This window comes from Eleutherodactylus coqui, chromosome 6 (assembly GCF_035609145.1).
Source record: "Eleutherodactylus coqui strain aEleCoq1 chromosome 6, aEleCoq1.hap1, whole genome shotgun sequence".
Lineage (NCBI taxonomy): Eukaryota > Metazoa > Chordata > Amphibia > Anura > Eleutherodactylidae > Eleutherodactylus > Eleutherodactylus coqui.
Window position 1 is genome coordinate 58,056,599 of NC_089842.1, and position 24,837 is coordinate 58,081,435.

The 24,837-nt window shown below is 45.1% G+C and overlaps 1 protein-coding gene across 2 annotated transcripts in view; it reads right to left on the reverse strand.

Moving 5' to 3' along the window:
* NOC2L (NOC2 like nucleolar associated transcriptional repressor) overlaps positions 1-24,837 on the reverse strand; it is an 81,070-nt gene that overhangs the window by 32,693 nt on the left and 23,540 nt on the right. For both annotated transcript variants that reach the window (XM_066606887.1, XM_066606886.1), the window contains exons 11-14: positions 15,321-15,460; positions 13,002-13,113; positions 2,370-2,483; positions 869-970 (exon numbers count right to left, since the gene is read on the reverse strand). In XM_066606887.1, the coding sequence (XP_066462984.1) occupies positions 869-970; positions 2,370-2,483; positions 13,002-13,113; positions 15,321-15,460 (468 nt within the window). The remainder of the gene's footprint in view (positions 1-868; positions 971-2,369; positions 2,484-13,001; positions 13,114-15,320; positions 15,461-24,837) is intronic.

Below are 24,837 nucleotides of genomic sequence, written 5' to 3' on the forward strand. Positions count from 1 at the left end.
TGGGGCGCTGGAAAGAAAAACCTGGTTTTGGACAGGAGTCGCTACGTGCCGCGGTGGAGTCTATACACCCCCCCCCCGCTTGTCTTCTGCACCCAGCTGTTCCCCGCTCCGAACACCCAGCTGTTATACAGCCGAGCACTCGGAGCGGAGGATGCAGAAGACAAATGGGGTGTGCCCGCTTGTATCCTGCATCCAGATGTTTTCTGCATGGAGCACCCGGCTCATATACAGCCAAGCGCTCCGTGCCGGGTATAGAGAACAGAGCTGGGCTGCTCTGTTCTTCATACCCAGCCTGTTATCAGGGAGCTGGATACAGCTGAAACAATAGTATCAGCTGTATCCCGCTGTGAATCCCTGATAAGGCTTATTGTCCTCTTTCAGCACACTGAGACAACGATGAGCGACGGGAGAACGAAAACTTTACGATGTCCGTGCAGTTACACACAACGATTATCACTCAAAAGGCGGCTTTGGAGCGATAATGGTTGTGTCCAAATGGGCCTTTGCTTATAAAGCATTATACTTTATTACTAAACGTAACACCCCTATGCTGCTTTACAGGTATGGGTGTTTATCAACTGTGGGAAAATCCTACCTACTTTGGGCATCTACCTAATAGGAGGCTACCTACTCACCCTATCCACATAGCTGTACCTTTAACTGACTCTTACTATGCAAGGCACCAAGGGAGGCATTATTTGGCTTAACCGTTAAGGAGTAGTGACATTTAAATAATCTGACATTTGTAATCAATTGTGGCCCTTGGTTTGACACCCCTCAGTGATCCTACATAGCACCCCATAGACACACCCGGGTCTTTACAAGTACATTATGATCATATTAGCCCATGTGCAAGGATCCATCCTACCTGTATAATGCAGGGAAGTACCAGTTCAGGGAACCCAATGGTGTGGGCCTGGGTATGCGCATATTCTAACGTCAGGTCATAAATCTGCTCAATGAGCCCTTCCTGCAGACAAGAACACAAATAACAGTTTTGTTGAAGACTATTGAGAGATTCATGGTTCTAGATGCATCATTTCTCCTCCCAGAAGCTAAATAGCCGGGAAGATCATTTACTTAATGAACTCTTAATATTTGACATTTAGTGGCATACAAAACAAGGAATGGGCAAACAGATACAATTAGATAATGGCATCCGAAGATAGCATAACAGCCCAGCTCGTAGCGAGGTATATACAGGACGACAGATGGAAAGTCACCAACTGAGCTCATGTCAAGGAGTCAGAAGAATCTGGTCATCACCTGCATAAAGCCCGATGAAGAATGAACTACACCACCACACGACCTCTGAAGTGACAATCAGGAGCCTGGAAGACACGATCCCTGCAACTTCCCCAAGATAAAATAGGCCACTTCAATGGAGCTATGGTAGCGGGTTAGTGGCATCCTGTGTATATGCAGTATGAGTGTCCAGAACGAAGTGCCGCTCGGTAAGGTCGGCTTCCACCCCGATAGACCTGCCATCATTCATCTGAATGGCAGCAGGGGAAATATCAGGCAGGTTGCAGCTCCCCTCATCAATATCAGCAGTTACTGGGGGTGCCGATAGCGGGTCTTAGGGTAAGCCCCACAATCTCATAGGGGTTGTGGATCTTGGCACATCTGGATTCGTCTCACCAGGCAATGTTTTCCCACTGCTCAGTGATCCCATTTTTCTGTTCTTTTGTCCAGTCTTGTCCTTCAGTAGCTCCTGAGACAGTAATGGCACTGGTTGTACGCTGTAATAGGCCATCTGTGCCAAGAGATCGGAAATGGTCTCTGGAGCACTAGCGTTGTATTTGCTTGGCTGTGCACCGCCTGTTCATCTGAACGATTCTTGACATCCTCTTTCAGCGACGCATTATGCCCACAGGATCCTCTTTCGCTGGACGATTTTTCTTTTTTACCCTCGATCACACCATTTTCGGTATACTCTCAACACTGCTAACCTTGCACGGTTTTCTCACGCAGCTGTGAAAACCAGATCCCACCACCGTTAACCAGGCTTCATTCGAAGTCATTCAGATCAATTGATTTTCCCATTCTGGATTCACAGAAAACGTATCCCCTTCACTTTGTGCTGCCCTCCGGAGTCACAGGTCTAATTTACGTACAGGGAAGCTCCAATCGTGAAAGGGCAGGTGCCTTTAATAAAGTGTATACACCCGCTGTGTAGGGATAGGGTTGCAAGCCAAGATTGTTCATGCGATTCAGCAAACTCAGGAAATAGCTGTAAACAGCATACAGTGTTGTATTTCATCAACATAGGAATAAATGGCCCCCGAATGTTCAACTCCGTTGTATATCATAGAGGAATTGCTCACATAACACAATACACGAGGATAGAACAGGCAATTAGGATTTACCCGGAATACTTTCTCCTGCAGGTTCACATTGGACAACTTCAGGATCACAGCAAAGTTGATTGGTTTTACACTAATCCTTCCCGGCCGTTTGTTGAAGTTCTCTTGCTGGAAAATCTGCAAAAAAAAAACAAAAACAAAAACATTTTAGTCCTTTTGCTCAACTTTTAAAAAAAAATTAAATGGTACTGCAGCTGTGCACACTCAACCTAACACTGACAACAAGGTTTGTACATCTGGGCTGTCTTCCAGGACGTTTACTTGCCAGCGGATTAGTATATTCTAATTAATATGTAATTAACTAATGGTGTCATTACAGCGGTAATTCCTTGACTCTGACTTGTCAATGTAAAGACATCAATAGGACGCACAAGCGGTAAACGCACTACTGTTTGCAACTTTAATGGCACTCATGTGATTTTTGAAATTCTTTTTCCCCTCTTTCCAATTGGCCCAAACTGATGGGGTGCAAAAATTACCTCTACACAAGAAGTTAGTTTTCTTCAAAGGGGTTGCATCACCATATGACCACCGGTCCATGGTGTGTCATATTGGAGCATATAGCCCGCACTGGGGGTTGGGGAGGTAGTGCCCATTGTGGCTTACAGATGGGGGTCCGGAGTAAAGTGCAGGAAATGTATAGATATTCGGGCCCACCCCCCAGCTACGGCCGGGCTCATAGATGCTACTGTCACAGAAGAGCAGAAGCAAGAACCCTACATCTACGCTGCCTGCGATATACAGGGGCAGCCGGTGGGAAGACATCCAAATCGTATCCTAGTCACTAAGTTGTTGATTTGTCTGCCTTTGAAGACTCTTACCTGAAAGTCTTAAAGGGGTTTTGAGGAATTACGACTGGAGAATGCGACTCTACTAGTGCCGCCATGTATATAGTCTCAAAAAGATAGAACATCACTAAATCTCCTCCGAATCAATTACCATCCGCTCTGAAGTTGGTTATTGGACACTATAAAGCAGCACCATCAAATAGGCTGCCATATTATTTTTTATGTGGAACACAAGTAGTGAGCATAATAAAATCAATTATTGATGGATTATAAATATGTTTTAACCTACGCCAGAAGTTCCAGCTTGAGAGGATCAGACATTCAGCAATTTTCCCTTATGTCTGGCCAATAGGGGCAGGGATCCAGTGGAATTTATGGTTGAGAATCTAACACTTCACGTAAAAGCTACCAAGTTACTGAAGGAAAAGCGCCGTATCACAAGAAACTGTAGTCTTGGAAGACAATGGTTAAGATGTTTGATATTACGTGTGTCTGTGAGCCCCATGAGCTCATTCTAAACACTTCTAAAAAGTTTTGCACATTGCTACTTTGTTTCGCCCCGTAATATCCAGCAATTGAATGAAGACCCGCACTGGATACCTCTTAGGTGAAAGGGTTTTTACCAAAATTGGTGTCAATTCAACAAGTTTAAAGGGTTTGTCCATCAATGAATAACTGGATGGGAGGAGCCGGTTCAGCAAGGCCTTTAACCAATCACATTCACTATTGCCGACAGTCCAATCACCCCTCGGCATATAGAAAAAGGAAAATTATAGGATGGTACCCCCAATATATAGGCACTGTTTCAAGAAACTCTGCATAAAACAATAGTACAAGCAAACAATAGAAATGGTAATACTGTATATCTTATTAGAGAAACATGCCTCTTTCCCATGAGCTTGTCCACCTCCTGCACTGATCATTTACTTTCAAACATTGCTAAAGTCAATCTTGAGGTGGATTGGCTCACTGAGGGATCAGGTTATGTGCTGCTTAAAAAAAAAAAAAGCTATAGAGAATAAAGGGACAGGAGTGAGCAAACGCAGAGTGAGAAAGAAGCAGGGTGCGAGATTTGCACCGAGGCGCTCTGGCACAACTTGCATTGGACAGCATGTGATTACAGCACAGAGACATAAATTAGTATGTCTTATTTCTCACTTGTGATATGGACAGGAAGAGGACATGAGTTGTTTTTTTTTCACATAGATCATCAGTCCGTATGAAAAGACATTAATCTGCATAGCCCGAGACAAACAGCATATGGCTTGAAATAGAGTATTGTGCTGAAAGCCGAAATACACAGATGCTGCGGCTGAAGGCTCTAGTATGTTTTCTATCATACACATGTGAAACATTCATATCTACACTGCTCAGTATTACTATACAATGTCCTCCATGCTGATGCTACTTCTGAGGATGTGATACAGAGAGAGATCTGGGAGCAGGATTCTCCTCATCTGTGTGCAGTGTATGGGAGACAGCATAAGAGCTAACCTCTCTACCCACTAGCTCAGGGAAGACTGAGAATTAGAGACGGAATATGGGAAACTGGTGAAAAATGCAGGACACAAGTCCCATAATGGCCAGATGTAGTGTTATTCCTCATGTACGTGTACACACACACACACACACACACACACGCTTATTCTAAACACCTGAAATGACAGGTAGACTCAAAAAGCATTATTACCTGTTCTCTGCTCTTCCCTTTTTTTATTAATACGGTCCCCATAGTAACTTGCATTAAAAATGCATCGCATTGAATGAAAATTGCATGCAAATTGCATGGCACACGAGTCCGATGCGGGTTTTTTTCCCACGCTCTTACCAAAAAATTGGCAATCTTTGAACAAGAATAGCCCAAACATAGGAAGTGCAGTAATTTTTCTAATTTGGACTATTGGTCAGAGAAAATTTGCTTATGAATTCACCTATTAAAATGAATGGGTTCTTGTCCTGTATAAGTCCTGTCCATCTCAGAATCAGACAGAATTCACTTGAGAGGAAAAAAAAAAAAGAAAAAAGAAAAAAAAAAAAACTCGCCCGTGTGAGTACACCCTTTCTTTGCAATTACAAAACAAAAAAAAAGTAAATATTTGCCCTTAACCTGTCAGGTTTTTAAACATTATTCAGTAGTAATATCCATTTTCCCAATCCCTACTAATATGGTTCCCACATGATTGTCACCCAGCTTCTGCCAGACTCAAGAAAAGACAACCTGCCTAGTTATGTAGCTACCTCCATGTCAGGGCAAAAAAAATATATATTTACTACGCAGCAATCTGGAAGAGCTTGGCGACAACCACATGGCCGTTTACCGGCAGCTATACTGGTTGCCACCAACCTTTTCATAAAAATGGCTAAAAAGCAAGGACTTGCAAAGCGGGATTATTCTATCTTCACCATAAGTGGAACACCCTTAACGAGTTACATACACGAGTGAGTCACTCCTAATAATCTAACTTCAAGATGTTTCTCCCATTTCCTTGTTTGAAAGAAGAAAACCCTGACTGTACGGCCTGATGTCATGCTCCGCTTTTACATAAAGAAACTTCTGTGGAGAAATGTGAACCTGTTTATGCACAGCAGGAACCCAGGAGGTCTCATCAAGCCCCGTCCACCCGCCACGTGCCAGAGAAATGTTAAATGTATGTAAAGTACTTCTCATTAGACGAATGGAAGTGGAGCCATATTATACAATACGCATCTCAAGTTAAGTTTTGCTTGACATTTCCCTACGAAAGGGGCAAGGGTGAAGAACCAGAACAAACTCCAATGGTTGCAACGGAAAATAACCACTCATCACCTCTTCAAACTGCATTCACGTAGAAGGCATAATGCAGAACATAAGACCATGCGGTGATTGGTATTCTGTAGACAACACGCTCTCTAAATTGAAGTGTTTTCCCATAAACTACATTTATCCACAGGATAGGTGACCAATGCATGATTGCTCAGACCCCCAACAATCATGAGAACGGCGGTCCACAAGTCAACTGTGTGAATGATCAGGTGGTGGGCATGTGTGACGGTACTGGTGTACCTTGACACCACCGGAAGCTAGGGGTTTGACAGGAGGAAAGTCCCTGTCACACCCCTAGCTGCGATTGGCTGCGGACCCAGCACAGCTCTGAGGAAGCAGCGTGCCGTGATTTATGACAGGGATGGAGGGTTAGGCTAAGTGTAACAGTCTTATATACTAAAAGTAAGGCTGACTGCTACACTTACCCCTCACCCTAACCCTCGATCCCTGCCACAAATTGCCGGACGGTGCCTTTCCCCTGCCGAACCGCTCCTCCACTGACAACCTCCCCCCCCTGCAGTGGCACTCTCAGCTCCCGCTGCCACTCCCCCTGCAGCCAAAGTAAGCAGGAGCAGTGTGAGTCGTGTTGCCGCTGCTGTCCCCGCCTCCCGCTCACCCTGCACTGACACTCTCGGCTCCCGCGTTACCTGCAGCCGAAGCAGGCGGGAGCACCGAGTTGCATCCCCACCTCACGCTCACCCTGCATCTCACACACTCTTCATGAAGTAGCCCTTAGCGGCTGCAGTGGCAGCGTAGTGTCCAGGGGGGAGGACACAGCATGGCACCCGGGCAGATGAAGCAGCTTGCCGCCCCGAGAACCATTCATCCAATCGGGAGCTAAGGGTGTGACAGGCCTCTCCCTCCATGCAAGGGCTGTCACATCCCTAGCTTCCGGTGGCATCAAGGTACACCAGTACCATGTGTGACTACCACTCCATTCATTTCAATGGACTGTGGGAAATAGCCGAGAACTGCACTCTTCTCTCCACAGACAGTTACACGAATTGTGGTCATCCATGCGACCACTACTCCATGCACTAAGGGGGCTCACAAAGCGCTGTTCTAACAATCACTAGGGGATCTCAGCAGTCCAGCGATTGTACATTTACCACCCATCCTGTTAATGTAGTTCATAGGAAAAACTCTTTAATCCTACATCTGCCACATATCTTCCAAGAAGAACAGACAATACTAGAGTATAGCTCTATCTTCTAAAAGGGGGGGGGGGGGGGGCATATCTGTTGCAGTAGGTTAAACAACTTCAGTAAGCATTGCCAGTTGTTGCCTTCGGAAAATATATTCATTGCTGCTAAGGTTAAGGTAAGAAATTTTAAGTAGCAAGGATCCAGGTACCAAGACCAACCCCTATGATCACTAAAACTAAGAGGCATGCAATGAAAAACAAATTCAGCACTTCCAACAAATAAATTAAATGAGGTGTACATAAGCCATGGCTGCAACCAATACAGTAACAAACACTTAAAAATGCAAGGTTCTTGGTGCACATTTTGATCAACATATGGAGGCCCATCCGCCACCTCCAGGTGAACCTTAATGTTTGGGTTTCTAACTCTTAAAAAAACACCTCTCTTTGGGCCAAGAGCCTCTAAATGAATTCAGGAAAAGACGAATACATGGCTGTATAGTTTTTTTGCAGCACCTGGGACAGATAGGTGAATGAAGTCCATGACACAAGTCCAAGCTTTCACTCCTGCACAAATGCACATGCAACAAAAGCACAAAGTCAGGAGTAGTTGCCTGCACTTCTATCAAGCACTCCATCCAACTATCTGTCCCAGGTGCTTCAATCACAATATATAACCCGTTATCCCGTGTGGTGTCTTTTAGAGTTAGAAACCCATCCATTAAGGTTCATCTGGATGCGGCGAATGGGTCCACATGTTTTGATCCAAATGCGCACTACAAAACTTGCATTTTTTTATTAAACAGTTGTGCGTATTTATTCAGATATTAAATACGCACAAGTGCTGATGCATGTGTTACTGAAACTAAGGGGCAGAAGCATCAGTAACTTAATCAGACTCACCCCTAAGAGGTAGGATTAGTGGTATATTGTCAAGAATGTGTTCCGGCTGCACCTGGAACGCCAAATGAAGCTAAAGAGATTGGCGATCACCGAACGTCAGATACCTGACCCCTACAATACCACATCAGGAAATGTACGGGTTAATGCATATTAACGATATCCCCATTCCAAGACTGAACCGTTTCTCCAATGCGCTTCCTGTTAGGTGCTTCAGTAAGAGGCTTCCACTGTGAATTCAATCATTTAATTAGAAAATGGTTCTTGTAAAACCATTAGAGAAGGGAATCTTTAAACCTCCCGTCTAGTTGCAAAAGGGCACAGTCAATGCACAGACTTTACAACCTCAGGTGTCTCCAGAAGATTAACAGTTCCTGCTTTCTCCATCCACTCTATTCCCAATACCGCAAACTAGGCACACCATCCAATTTCTTCCAGAAAATAATTCAAGAAAATATTACCAGTGATTCAATCCTTCTGACTGGTCTAAGATGTCTTAATGGCTTAAGCGTTCTCCCAAGTAGAAAAAAAAAATCCTAAGTTACTAAAATTCTGCATATTTATGGCAAGCGACCAGATACAATTAAAGGAGACGCGGCATTAACAAATAAAGGTCCTTATAGGGGACGATTTTATGGCCATAATGAGCACCAATCAACATCAGCAAGTCGAGTGGCACTCATTAGTACCATTTACATGTGGCAATTATTGTGATTGTATGAGACTGAACGATCGTTCCGTTATTGTCAGCAGCACAACATGGGAAGACGTGCTGCCCAAAAGGGATTGTAGCTTTTGCATAAAAGACATGTTCAGTCGAAAATGAGCATCTGATAAGGGATCGCTGGCATGTTTACACTCGACAATGATTGGAAGGAATGACATTCAGCCGATTCTTGGCCTATGTTAAAGGGCATGAAAGGGGTTTCCCAGGTCATCAATAGTTTATCTGTGGGCATATGCTACCCAGGTACACCACTAATTTAGTTAATGAAAGGGAGCGCTGCCTTAGTGTATAGCACTGATGGGGTGCCAGAATGCTATTGCTGTATGGTAGTTGCCATTTACTTGAAAGCGAACTATGCCTGCAATACCATACCAGGCCACTGTAGTGTCTATAGAGCTCTAGGTTACCAGCAACACATCAAAAGAAAAAGAAAAATCTTGTTATTTGTATAGCGTCAATTAATTCCGCAGCACTTTCAGGTAATTTATTACCCCCCACCAAGCTGGGTACTTATTTTACAAAACTCAAAAGGATGGAAAGCTGAGTCAACCTTGAACCGGCTACCTGAACAATGCAGGAATTGAACTCGCTTAGGGCTGCATTTCTACATCAGCTCCATGTGACCCGGCAAACTCTACCAATCAACTACTGATGATATATCCTGAGGACAGGCAATTAAAGGGGTTGTCCAGTTACAGGACAGCATTGCGGCAATGGCTCCAACTGTTCTAAAATAAAAATAAGAAAACTGCGAGGTACACACCGGTCCTCTGCTGTAGGGATCCAGCATTGTTGCCCCACTGTCCTCCTGCTGATTGTTGTGGACGAGGACCTCAGCAGAAGTCACCTGACCGCTGTAGCCAATCAGAGGCGGCAGCATCTCCGTTCTGAACTCCTGGCATCATGGCACCAAGAATGTGAGAGCTACCACCAGGAGAACGGCTGCAGCGGTCAAGTGACTTCCAGTGAAATCAACAGTCACAACAAATAGTTTTGCTCGGTATATCTACTAGATTTGGAACTATAAAGTTGACAGATGGCAGCCTGCCAGGTCCCCGAAATGACACACTTAGTCATCATGATGGAGTACTAATATAATACAGCGGATATAAATACGCCCGGTAAACTAAGTTATTACCCATTTTGCAACAGGTTATCATAAAGTCATATGATGAAGTAACTCTGAGCCCTCTCTATAAACTCCCCATGACAATGGGCAAACTGATCCAACGACAGAATAATTGGAAAGATCGCTGATGAAATTGATCATGCATAAAATATAAGGGAAATCTCCCACGCAGGGAATTCTCTCCATTCATAAGGTGCAGTCAGGAGATTTGACTAACGGGATGATACTGCTACCCAGCAATCATATCCTGTAAATGGGCCTTAAGAGATGAGGCCAAGTGTTAAATGACTAATGAAGACTTGGCTCGGCTAGTAAAGGGCAGAAGCTGCTGTACCCAACGCCGGCACCAGAAAACAAGAAGGGCGGCTTGTAAAATGCTGACTTTATTTCAGGCTCTGGTACTTGTGATACGTATTTAATATTAACTGTATTTCTGCCTTCCCTCTGTATGATCCAGTATCATCTCCATCAGAACTGTGTACTTTGTTCTTATAATGCCCTTATACTCGAGGACCTTCTTGGTATTGGATCAATGGGCAACAAGAAATGGTTAGGGTGCTGCCAATAGAAAGGGAACAAAGAAGAGTCTATGATTGAGGCTGGACATTGGAGAGGTAGAACCCACATCTAAGAAGAGAACGGGTACCCCCTAATGCCCATCAGGCAAGTTGAAGTGGTAAATAAAATGGTTTCTGTAACTAACAGACTTCAATACAGCCACCTATCCACTACACCGCCTCTAACGTTGACAGACAGGGGGGCCTAAAGTTTTAGGAATTCCAACTTTAACTAAAATATTTCAGTGTGGGGAAAAGTTAACAAGACATTACAGCAGTAAAGTTGTGTATAGAAGTTGCACATTTTGCCACAAATATGGCATGTGTCAAAATTTGCCTTTTCTCAACACAAAGAAAAAAAGAAGAAGAAGAAGGAGGTGGGGCTCTAGTCAAATTTACTATAATATAGTCCAAAAACCAATGCAACAGTCTTAATAAGTATGTCATAGTGTTTCTTCACTTTAACCCTTTGCAATCCAATTTTGGATTCAGGGTTTCCTAGGGGGCTTTCTCTTTCTGCCATTATACAATGGCACCATCTGCTGGCTAGAGCCAGTACTGCGGTATGGGACATGCTTGCGAGGCTCCTGACAACAGAGCTGCCAGTAATATACAGTAAGTATACCCTGCCGGACGTCTTCCGACATCGGAGCTGTACAGCCTTCATCAGAATGTCTTTAGACATCAGACAGTGGATTGGAAAGGGTTAAAGGGGTTGTCCAGTTACCGGACAACATCCCTTCAGTAGGACGGGATGTAGTAAAGTACCCTGAACATTGCTTATGCCTCCGCTGTCGCCAGGATCCACTGCTGCAACCCCGTTGCGGTCCCAGCATTTGTTGTTACCGCCGTCAGGTGACCACTGAAGCCAATCAGAGTCTGCAGCGTCACTATTCACTCTCCTGGCATCAACACTCACATCCTGAGCGCCATGATGCCAGGAGTTCGGGAACGTGACGGTACGACCTCTAATTGGCTTCCGGTGACAGCAGCCATCCCGAAAAACGCCGGGACCACAGCGGAGCGGTTCACTTCAGCCGTACCTGTATTCTAGCGGTCTAGTGTCAAAAACCATGACATAAAAGCATGGCTGAAAATTACTGAGGAATGTCAGGAAAAGAAGAAAAAAAAAAAAGACTAAAGAAAAACAACAGTCTGCGAAGTAAATCAGTATATATGGTGAGCAACGCCTGAGCCTCCCCATATGACTCCCAAGTGGAAATGTGCAGCAGGCAGCCGCCATAGACCTGCAGGGAGGGGAAAGGAAAGGATCACAGAAACGAAGCTGGCAAGGAATCGAAGGATGTGGGCTGGACGGAGCCTAGCAGCCGCAAAAGTATTTCCTTCCACTGAACAACATCTTGGCTCTGGGACAGACTGAGCATCACGAGGCTGCCTAAACCTCCGGTGCTTCCCATATTCAATCCCAATGCTACCAAAATGCAAAGTGAAGCCAAGAACATCAATAAAACCTCCGCCCGAACCTCACCCCCTTTTGCACCGTCACCGCCGGATCTGGCCAGGCGAGTGAGACTAGACAGTGCAATAAGGAGGGGAGGGGGGGGGGGGGGGGGGGAAAGAGGACAAAAAAACTATAAAGTTTTTGGAAAATAGAACACTACGGTTGCTGATCAAAGAGAAAAATAAAGCGTGAAGGTGGCGTACTGCTGTACAGACGGAAAACAGGTTTCTTCGTACCGCTTATTATTAGATGGACGTGTATCACCCAGAGGCTATGTTTCAAGCCTGATGCTGGTGGGAAGAGACGGTGCTTAGCAACTCACACAGCTACTACTGTGCAGTTCTGCTCCTCGGATGATAAACCTCCTGCCTATTAGCGTGTTGTGTGGAGGCTGTCAATCTGTGGCACCGAGCCAATCTACATCTAAAGACGATAACCGAGCGGTACTAAAAAAATTCTTTGCAAAAAAAGAAGTTGGTAAGAAATGTAGAAGACCTATGCTATAATCTGCAAGGGATGGATAGAAAAAGTAATTCGGTGTATAACAAGTGGGGGATACTAGGAAAAAAAAATTAATTATTGCACACTATATACCTGATCCCTAATGACATTTCCCAAGAGACGATGCATCTCTGCTATTGTTTAATGTGGTTGTAAAGTTTTCATTACCCCAGCGAGTGAAGGCCTACTGCTAGGATATACCTTTACAAACTGATCATGAATGTCCAACCATGCAGAACCCCCACTGATTGCCAGAATAAAGGGGCCTCGGCGGTCTGTGGAGCACAACGGCTTCCTCGAAATTTTGCAAGCAGTCCAGGCGTTGGCTGAAATTCTCCGCACAGCATCTAGTCGGGTGCGGCGCTGTGCAGAAACAATGGCAAGTCCCTTTCTTTCCCATGATTGATAGTGGTTCCCGCAGACAGCTTCCCACAATCAGCAAGTAATGGCATATCCCAGCAGCTTCTCCTTTGTAAAGCTCATTACATATGTACAGGCAAGTATGTCTTCTACTGCAAGGGGCGAGCGACATTAAAGGAAAAATGCAATGTAAACCATGATACATATGCAGGCAATATAGGAAATGCCTGCAGAACAAAAGCTGTGCACATGGAGAGAACTTACCTCCAGGATGAAAGGTAGTATAGGGATGAAGACTCCGACGCTCTCCGACAGCAGCGTCAGGGCCCGTATACAGTGCATCCTCAGGGGGAAGTACCGCAATGTGGGGACAAGCCTAAGGAAAAAGTAACATGTGAGATCAAGTTCTAGAATCGTGGCCGAGTACTAGGTAAATAGTTATGCAGTCGTAGAAAGGTAGTACAGTAGGAATACATGTGGGGGCTTCCAAGCATCAAACAGGACCATAAAACAGTTCTACAGATACTACATATGCTGCGTATGAGATTTTGACACTCTGGTGATATTTGTGGGAAGCTATTACCTTCAGCACAGCAGACTTCCTGTTCTGTACTACCTATATATCCAACACACCGCTATCAACAGGCCCATCGATGTTCTGCATTTGATGCAATGCTGCCACCTAATGGTGAATGTGGTTCATGTTCCAGGAAAGTCTCCAGACCATTTGGAGCCACATACGTTCCCTTGTGCAGAGGGAGAATTAAGATGCCCGGGTTACGTAGTTAATCCTTTCCTTTATCACTGCGTATTATTTTATAGCCCCAGTATAACACGTCATCCCCGTCGCTTCAGACTGAACGTAAAACAAATGACGGTCTGACAATGGAAATATTTTTTGTTCTCCTCAATAATTCTCTAAAGCTGCGTTTAGACTGAACAATTACCATTCAGATAAGTGAAGATGACATAACTATTCTGCCTGTCTGGTAAGGCAACATTTAGGGTTTTTCGCAGTACTACTTTTGAAAAAAAATCTTTTAAAAACAAAATTCATTTTCTGTCGCGCTCTTGTGACCGCCACAACTTTTATAATCTTTCAGTCAGTGGGACTCTGAGGGGGATAATTTTTTTAGTGGGACCATGTGGAGTATAGGGGGTGTTCAGGACCCAAGTGTCATTCGAGGCATTTCAAGTGTAAACAGCAGCGAACGCTGATCACGGTTGCTGTGGCTGGGTGTCAGCTGTCAAAGCCATGTATGGAACGGGTTCGGCTCCCGATCCTGCATTATATAAACCCTGACACCCAGGGGGCACAACAGGGATTACATGATGCAGCTGCACATAATGAAAGGGTTCAAAATGTAGGGAAGCAACTCAACTGGGATGAAACAAATTACACCGCTAGACTACAGCTACTGACTTAGCATAATACGCCCCCCAAAACTTGTGCCGGAGCGCTTCCTTATGGGTTACACAGGGGCTCTTGTATTCATGCCTAATTTAGCAAGCTTACAACTCATGTCTCAAGAAAAGTTATGAAACAACTCTTGTGTATAGCTTTTAAAGGGGTATTCTGAAGACAGATGTTTTCTCCAGTTAACCCCGATCCACTGAATGGGTGAAAAGTGATAGATCGGTGGGGGTCCAACAGCTGGGACACCCACTAATCCCAAAAATGGGGTTACCATTTCAGCATTCCTCATTGCGGGCTTGCAGTGGGGAGGAGATTGAGTGGAGTGGCATTCATGTATGTGCAGAGATGCTCCATTTTTTTTTAGCACTCCCAGAGATAAGAGTACAAAAGCACTCGGCTATTTCCGGTAGCCCCATTGAAATGAACAGAGCAGTTGTATATAGGTGGCCAGCATTCCAATTAATGGCATCACTGCGGGTTCCTGCACATCTTTATCAGACTTCAGCTCCGTACTTCCTGGTTCTTTCCTCATGTGGGCCACATAGTAACCCATGTTAAACACATCGCACTTGCATGAAAATTGCATGTTTGTTTTTTTGTTTTTTTTTTAACGATCCCATAGAAAATAAGGGCCGATGCAAGTTCTGTCCATCTCTAAATCCCACCGAACTCGCATGGGAGGCTGCAGAAGACAACAGGGTGTCCCCTGTTGTCTTCTACATCGAGATGTTTTCTGCACGGAGCGCCCGGGTGTTACACAGCCGAGCGCTCTGTGCCCGGTATGGAGAACAGAACTGGACCGCTCTGTTCTTCATACTCAGCCTGCTACAATGATGAGTGACAAATTAACGAAAACTGCAGGATGTCAGTGCAGTTACACACAACGATTATCGCTCAAAAGATGGCTTTTGAGCGAATTTTGAGCAATAACCGTTGTGTCTAAATGGGCCTTTACACATGAGGATTTTAGAGTGCAAAATTAGGCCACTTGTGAATCCACCCTAAAGAACCTCTTTTAATAAGGGTCATTGTAACCCAGCCACTGGTCTATCATGTATGTGACCTATTGTGGAGATTACACAATGGCTTTCTCCATTTGCAAAAAGAAAAGAAAAGGATTAAACCAATGATTAAGCTCATCCAACCCCTTTTCCATTGGTACCTACCTGATACAGCCGGTGATAACCTGGACCAGAGGATAGATCAGAGGCTCCAGAACCTCACTGGGGTGGATTGTGCTGAGCACGCGGCACCAAAGGTACAAGCAATGGACGTACTGCCAGTTGTAAACCGACTGATAAGCACCCTATGGAGACAGAGAGAAGGTAAGTTGTTACTACTGCGGAAGGCGACATACTGCAGACGCATCACTCCATAATACAGTCATCATCACACTCTAAGCAGAAATTAAGACCGACGTTTAAAAGACCGGTCTTAATATAATTTCCGCTGGCACACAATGCACCTAACATACGTATGAAGGCGCATCGCAGCTCCTCCGTGCGCACAGAGAAATATAGTCCAGATCCGATCTAGCATACATTTTGGGTATAATTCCCACCAGTTTATACATAAATGTGTCAGTCTGGGGTAGGGATGCTCCCTGCTAGCAAGCCTTGCGCAAAATTTGATGAGTCATAAACTGTTGCAAAAGTCTTCATATGTATGCTGCCTTCATTAAAAGGGGCTTTCCAGGAGAAGAACTACTGATGGCCCACCCTCAGAAGAGGTCATCAATGGAGGAAAGGTGGGGATCCGATACTGGTGACCTCTGCCGAGCAACTGATTGGATGGAGCTGTGGATGGCCAGAACTGTCTGTAGTGCAGTAATCTGGTCTGGTAGAGCAGCACTCGCTCATTCACCTTAATGGGAAAGAGCTGCACTACCAAAACCTACCACTGTGTTACAGAAAGCATTTTTGACAGCTTCACCTGTCGGCAGCTTTGTCTACTCAGCTGATCAGTGCGGACCCCCGACCATCCACTAATGGTGACCTATCGAGAAGAAATGGAAAACATAGTGAAATGCAAAAGTAGTACAGCAGTACATGAGCCGGATCATTTCTGCATTGGGGGCTTAGTCATAGGATTTTATCAAAACTACAAACTGCTTCCGACTCAATTATAAGTCAATGGGGTCAATCAGGTGCTAGTGGTATAAAGCTGGCCGTAAACAGACTGCATGCTGGGCACCGGAATGGTCAAATTCAGCCAACATTAGAGTGGTAGCTCTCTATACATAAAAGGAGAGAGCTAACAGTCTGCATGATACAGACGGGGGGGGGGGGGGGGGTGGGTCAGCATGACGACCTCTGATTCAGAGCTCAGATCCAAGTCCAACTTCACAAACCTGGAGACAGAATACTTTTAGAGGTTTGGCTCTGAGAAGAAAAGAAAGAAAGTAAAAAAAAAAAATTTGACCAACAAGGGGCAGGAGATTGTTTAACTCAGCTGCAAGGGTAGTTTAAAGGGCAAATATACATCATCCTAACAAAAGTATTTGGACGCCACCTTAGTAGAATGGATCGTGTCTTAGCATTTCACATGTCCTAAACCATGCTGCATAAGATGCAGATCGTTGGAGGTCACAGTCATAGTTTGTGTAAACTGCACGCCATTCAATGTAGGGTTATGCTGCTGACTATAAGCGCAATGCATCGGCCGTCTACAATGCTGCAAGAAGTGTCATCATTGGAAAGTTGAGCAATTGAAGAACGTTCTCTGGAGTGATGAATCACACTACTGCATCTTCACATCAGATGGACGTACCTTGGGTGAGGAGGATGATGGGGAACGGCTTATGACCGAGTGTGCTGTGCCAACGGTTAAGTATGGCGGAGGTTCTAGGGATGTTTTACGTGGCATGGTCTCAGTCCGTCGGTTGTAGTGACAAGAACCATGAACACGTAGGGGTATCCTGACTTTCTAGACAATAATGTGCTGCTGACAATGTGGCAATATTCTAGGAATGGTCAGCAATACTTCCAACAAGACAAGGAGCCTCGTCACAAATTCAATACCGTTTTACTTCGGTTTGAGGATATGGATGTTCCACGATTGGACTGCCCTGTAGAGAGTCCTGACCTGAACCCTCTCTGGGATGAACAAGAATGTCAGGTCAGGAAATATGAACATTGTCCATCTTCTGTGAGAAAATTCGCCAGAAGTTTGCAGGATGAATGAAGGGAAGTACCAGCTGAAGGGCATCAGATGGTAGTAGAAAAGTATGCCACAGAGAATATGCAATGCCATTAGGGCCAAAGGAGCCCCACTAAGTATTAACATATGGAAATAAATGCTACTTTTAATTCTCACTCTGATGTCCCATTACTTTTGGTGGGACAGTGTAAGAGATGGAGGTTTTTGGACGACATAGTGATCATTTCCCTTAGCCTCATGTCATAGATAGAGCATAGACTACAGGCGTAGAGCCCTTGGACTGACTGCAACCTTTCACAGAACATTACAAGAGGCAATCCTAGAAGCAGGTTACGGCACCTAGCCGGATATTAAGTGTCTGCCGCACAGACCGGTCTTCTGCAGGGAGCAGCTTGGTGCAGCTATAAAATAAACAAATCTGAGCAAAAAATAATTGGCTTATAAGTAGCTGTCTGAGCTGCGAGTGAGAAGACGGTTATCACAATCCAATTAACAGAGTTTCTGTTATACAATCCCACATCGAGACGGGAACGAACATACACCCAGAAAACGCTACAGATACCTTGTGCAATACAGCAGCACAAAGAAGGTCATTTAATGCCAAAGCAAACAACGTAGCCCCGTCCCTTTAAACGAGGCGCATTAGTTGGACTAGTAACAGTCAGCTGCAGTAGAGATATATACGGTACAAACTGACAAAGGCTTTCTCTAAAGCCGGCCAACCGTCCTCCAGACATTTTAACACCTTGTCCAAAAGAGCAAATAGTTTTTCAGTATCCTCTGAATGACCACTTTATTAGAGACCCCGATGCTTTCATGTTTGTAGATTCCCTGTATGGAAAATAGACCAGAGACCCCAGAGGGCAACATTGAATTAAGTAAGTTTTCCGTGGATCAGTTTCAGTGTGAATCCACATTAAGGCCGCCTGCAGACGGGCGGGTTGGATCTGGCGGCGAGAATTCTCGCCGCCGGACCCGACCCCAGTGCCTGCAGGGAGGAGCCCGTACTCACCCGCGCCTGGTAGCCCCAGCTCTTTCATGTGCCGGCGCATGCGCAGACCGGAGGCGGCAGCCGGGTGAGTGACGTTTCTGTGCGAGGCTCTGCGAGCCCCGCACAGAAATAGGACATGCCGCGGTTTGTTCGCCGCGCGACATTTCGCGCGGCCGTCTGCATAGGAGTGCGTATTGTAATGCACTCCTACCCAGGCTTTTAGTGGTGGAAATCCCGCGGATAATCCCGCCGCGGGATTTCCGCCTGTGTGCAGGCGGCCTAAAATGGGAAAATCAAGCAGCCTGAGCGACTTCCAAGTCTTGGTCATCGGTGCTAGACTAGCCGGGATGTCACTGCCAACCGCGTGGCATTCTCTCATACAAACAGTGAGGAGAGTAAAAAAAAAAAATATATATATTTTTTTATGTATTACCCCCCAGTGACTTATTTTACCAACCTCGGAAGGATTGAGGGCTGAGTCAACCTTGAGTCAGCTACCTGAACCACGCAGGAATTGAACTTGCAACCTTCAGGTCGTGAGCAAGAGCTTAGGACTGCATTCCTGCTGCCTTGGCACTCTGTGCCACACGGGGCTCTATTATACAGAGTATACAGAGAATGGTGCAATTGAAAAAAAAAAAACATCCAGCAAAAGGGGATCCTGTGGACCAACAACTATTCAAAGGAAAGGGGTCAGAAGAGGATGTCAAAAATCGTTCAGATAAACAGCTGGGGTGCAGTCAAGCGAATTACAGCTGAATACAACACTGGTGCTCTATATAATGTTTCAGAATGCACAACTTACTGTTCCTTAGCACGGATGAGCTATAACCACAGATGACCAGTGCCAGTGCTGTCTAATAGAGAGAAAGACAAGACCCCGGGGAGAAGAGCACAAAATTTGTATCACTGAGCAGTAGAAAACATCTCCTGGACAGCTGAATTTCTGTTGCACCATGCTGATGGAAGGTCAGAATTTAGTGCAAGCAGCATGAATTGATGAACCCTTCCTGTAAGATGTTCAGACTGTCAGCAGCTCCATCTAGTTTGCGGCAACAGTAAGACGTCTTCTGTCCGCATGGGCCAATATTCCTGCAGAATGATTCCAACACCAAGTGGAATCTATACCACCCCGAACTGTTGTGTTTCTGAACTGCAAAGGAGGTCCAACGTGCTACTAGATGGGGGTCCCTAATAAAGTGACCATTCAGCGTATCTTGAGAGCAGTTGGAGGTCTATATTTCTGGTAACAAGCTTCTCTATGGATTTAAGACATTAGGTTCTGGCCGCCTGCAGCCGCCACTAAAGTGGGCTTACTACATACACCTCTTACTAGATCCTCATTAGCAGCCGGTGTAGACAGTTCCATATGGACATATCAGATCAGTATTAGGACTGCTATGATAAAATCACCTAAAATGGTAAAGTCGCGTGTAGCCGAGACGCTAAAGCAAATCACTAATTATGCAGTACAAAGCTAGTCAGGTAGTCTGCCCTGTCGTCCTAAGCTTGTAAGGCACTAATAGAGGTCACCCGGCCAGACAAGAGTGACAACATTAAGATCACGTTCCCCCAGCTGCAGAAAGCAAACTGTTGAGTTTGCAAGATCTAATCATCTTTAAACCTGGACGTAAAAGGGATTGGACACATATCCAGACACCTCAAATGGCATTAAACCTAATTCCATTATACAAGGGTAACAAAACAAGTACCAGCGCAAGTGTCTACTGCCCAGATTATGTCAACGAGGGGTCAGTACTGCCAGATAGCAGAGGCCGCTATGTAGAGACCACGGCCCATGTTTACTGATCTAAAGGAGGCACTTAGGGCCATTTGTGCAAATTCTACTTTATTCTACTTTTATTCTTTAGTATATTTGGCATATTTTTAACTGCCAGACAGTGAGGCAGTCTCTAGGGGGTGCTGTACCTGCAGCAAAACTTACAGAAGTATTCCACCGGTCAGTAGGATTACTACCATACTAAATTTACAATATATATATATATATATTTTTTTTGCTGTATGACTTAAAGATTACACCAAATTCACCGTCTATCTTCTGACAGCCATAAGTTTTTTTATTTTTTCATCAACACAGTTGTGTTAGGGCTTTTTTTTTTTTTTTTTGCAGGACTCCCTGTAGTTTCTATTGGTACCATATTGAAGTACATGTGACTCTTTGATCGCTTTTCATTAAATTTTTTCTTGGAGACGGGGTGATCAAAAAAAACCCAAAAAAGACAAAAGCCGCAATTATGACATTCTGTAATTTTTTTTTCTGACAACACGCACAGTGCAGGGTAAATAATGCAGAATTTTACGGATGCAACGATACCAAAAATATGGTTTATTTTTGTATTTAGATTTTATTATAATTATGGGGAAAGGTTTTCTCAACTTTTATTACTTCTAACAAAATTTGTAAAACCGATTTTTACATATTTTTTTAGTCCCCATAGGGAACCTGAACTTGCAGTCCTGAAGTATGATGTAAATACCATAGTATTACATCATACCGCCATCTGACAGGCAATATACTAAGCCACGCCACAGGCATGGCTTGATATCCAATCAGTAATGGCAGCCCTGGGGGCTTACAGAAAGCCCCTAGCTGCCATGGCAATCAAATGTTCGGGATTCCCATATTGAAATCAGGGCATTTAAAAGGGTGCTGTCAGAATTGATGAGGGCATTTAAAGGGTTAACAGCCGTGAACGGCATGGCTGATCGCAGCTGTTGCGGGCAGGTATCAGCAGTTAAAAATAAATAAAAATGGCCGGCACTTGCATTGTATGGAACAGGATCTGCTTCTGATCCATTTCCCTGAAGACCCCTAACCTTCCATGACATAACTAAGACATGGAGCGTTAAGGGGCTAATACTAGTCCCCACGTACAAGTGTGGTAATACATGACCCCTCTAGCTGCCTCCTGGTCACAAGGCTATGAAGTCATCAGAGGTCCTGCTGCTACTTCAAGACCTTTGACCTTTGCTATTGTCTGTCCCTGTGAGGACCTGCGCCCAGGAAATATGAGAGTGATCTCCGGGTTATCTGCTGTAGAGGGACAGATGAGGAGGAGCTGCGGTATGTATGGCTGCAGAGTTTTGCCGATGATTGGGCAGCATGCTGTGTTAAATACACTGCCAGATCATTAAAGGGGTTTTAACATGAAAAACAAAAAAAAATATTTTTTTTTTTACTTCCCTTACCTGTCCAGGACCGATTGCCAGGCATGTCCCGTCCATCGGGCATCTTCTTCTGCAGCTTCTTAAAGCAGAGCTGGAGCGGTCAAAATGACCGCTTGCTACTCTGCTCTGTCCGTGGGCCACTTCCGAGGTAAACAGACGGGAGCCACGTCACAATCAGTGCTTGCTGTGGGCGGCCCGTCCGTCCTGGCGTAACTGCAAGTTCTGCGCGTGCGCAGTGGAGAGGCGGCCCGTCCTGACTCCTGTCAGAGGGCACCTGTCTTCTGCGAATGCGCGAATTCCCGGAGGGGGGCGGCTCGTCTGAGGAAGAAGACTGCCTGCTGGGAGATGACCCCCGCTGCACAACACCACAAAAAAGTAAGTATTAGGTTTTTATGCTTTAGCACGCCAAAAAACCATGGGTTCCTTGTGTCCATTAGGCAGACCAGGAAACAATGGCTTTTAAAGCATAAAAACCTGATTCGTGTCAGAACCCCTTTAGGGCTCCTTTACACGGGTGACAAAGTCATGCGATTTTGTCGCTTTGCTACAATGCTACAAATCGCATGTATGTGAAGCCCATGCTTTCCTATGGGTTCCTTCACACATGGTCCGGCGATATGCCCGCGACACGCGAGGTTTTGTAGCCCATGTTTGCCTATGGAGCCTTCCTCTCTGTTGCATTGCACTAAAACGCGGTTTGCATACGATGCAATGCAACTTTGACAATAGCCAATGCTACGGTCAAAGCTCTAATCTAAGCCCTAAGTGCTGGGAAAAAAAAAAAACAAAAAAAAACAAAACACACATACATCACAGGAGACGAGCTGTCAGCCTGGCTGCAGCTTCTCCCGGGTCCCGGCACTGATCTTCTCTTTTGGCCGGGGATTCAAAAATCTCTGCCTCCTGGAAGCACTGATTGTGATTGTCTGACACTTAGCCAATCGCAGCAAGTGCTCGATGAATGGCAGTGATTAAACCAAGTGTCAGCCAATCACAGCCAGCGCTTTCAGCAGCCGGGAATTTTTCAATCCCCGGCCAGAAGATGAAAAAGATCAGTGCCGGGACCTGGGGAGAAGATGCGGTGGCACCCTGGACAGCGCAGAAGAGGTGATGTATACTTTATTTTTTTTTCTCCTTTAGTTACAACTTATTTTCGGGGTAGAGCTTATATTTCAAGCCCCCCCTCCCCCGAAAATCCTCACACGTGAGGCTACAAAATAAAACCACAGATTACAGGCAGACTACACATCCCCTGCGGCCTCAGTTGTTATGGAATACTGACGAACACCTAGCCAGACAGCAGCCGTGTGCATACAGGACCTGTGATGTCACAGTCATATGAGCAGGGGCGGAGCATGTAACTTCCTCACTGGGGATGGAGGACCTTTGATGATGTCACTGTCATGTGATCAAGGGCAGAGCATGTAAGTCACTCACAAACCCACTCACTACTCGCTCACGCACGGACCAACAGGTCGTCGTTAGTATTTTGATAGCTTCGTTCTCTCAACAGAGCACATTGGATCAGGCTTACTAATGCGACCTCGTCAAAAAATGCACCATATTCCGGCACATCCGGATGCATAAAGTTGCATCACATTTTAGACCTAGTTGTGAAGCAAATGCACTGAAAACAATCTACTGCACCTAGCTCAACCAGGGGTATGCCTTATTAGAAGCGGACATCTTGAAACGCATCGTGTGCTTAAAGTTGCACCAAACTACCGTAATCCAACCAACAGGTGGTATCAAGTTACATTTGGTGCATTTCTGGACTGCTTGCTCCAAGTCAATATCATTAGATGGGATTAATAAATCCGGCTCATTATTTCTCTCTCCTATAGTTGAATCCACAAGGCGCAGGTACCGTAATTAAAAAAAATAATTATTCATTTATTTTAGAATTTGGATTGCTTTTCCATTGGAAAAATACAAAACAGCAAAATGTAGGAAGAGAAACTTTACTCTTTGGCAGCAAATACATTTAACGCTGACTCAGCACTGCACACGGCTAATAACGACAGTGGAGAAAGGCGCAGTACTGGGAATACACTAATTCTAAGCAAGTCCCATGTATAACCTAACAAGACCTCCGCAGCTCCCCTTACACTGGAGGAAACCTTCCATTATTCTATATCAAGTGTGCGATCAGATATTCCAAATATACACCAAGCAGCACTGTAGACAAGTCAGTCACCTCTTTGTCAGGACCAGACTCATTGTAGGAAACTTTGGTGGGGGTCCCTGGAATAGGTAGCCCAACCAATGTCCACCACAGTAACAAGCAGAGAGAAGTTAATCGGTGGCTGAAGGGCAGGATGGGTTGTGCTAGCCTGCAACTCGTGAACATGGAGACTACTTACTGTAATCCTCTATACATGTGCTGCCACTAGAGATGAGCGAGCGTACTCGGAAAAGCACTACTCGCTCGAGTAATTTGCTTTATCCGAGTATCACTGTGCTCAGGTCTGAAGATTCGGGTGCCGGCACGGAGCGGGAAGCTGCAGGGGAGAGCGGGGAGGAATGGAGGGGAGATCTTTCTCTCCCTCTCTCCCCTGCTCCCCGCTGCGACTCACCTGTCAGCCGCAGCGACACCCGAATCTTCAGGGACGAGCACAGCGATACTCGGATAAAGCAAATTACTCGAGCGAGTAGTGCTTTTCCGAGTACGCTCGCTCATCTCTAGCTGCCACTGATAAAATGTAAGCTTCTCCCAAACGACTGCACAGATACACAGAGAAGACATATCACTGTAATCAGTGTGAATCACTATCTTGTGCTTTCAGGCGCAAAAAGATGCTGACGCTGTCTCTTTAAATGAAATATCTTTAAAGTAAGTTCTTGGGATTTCCCAGTTTACTACAGTCAGTGAAGGGAGCAGAAAATCTGTTTACAGGTAGGTGGTTTCTTTGTCACCAAGCACACAGCGTACATAAAACTGTATTAGAGAAATGCTATTTTTTATGTAACTTTACACTGAACGGCCACTTAAGATAGACGGGCCCTTTCACAATAACAGCTTCCCTGTATGGAAATAATACATGTGACCCTGCAGTGTAGCATAATATCAAGTGTCAAGTTTCCGTGGACCAGTTTCAGCGTGAATCCACATAAGATGGGAAAATCCAGCGATCTGAGTGCCCTCTAATGAGGCCTGGTCATCGGTGCTAGGGTAGTCGGCGCCAGGATTTCATACACTGACAACCTTGTTTTTTTTTCATGTAACAGTGTGGAGTTTAGTGGGAATGGTGTGATCGAGGGAAAACATCCAGCGAAAGGGGATCCTATTGACGTAAAAAAACTCTTGGACCAAAGGGGTCAGAGGAGGATGTAAAGAATTGTAT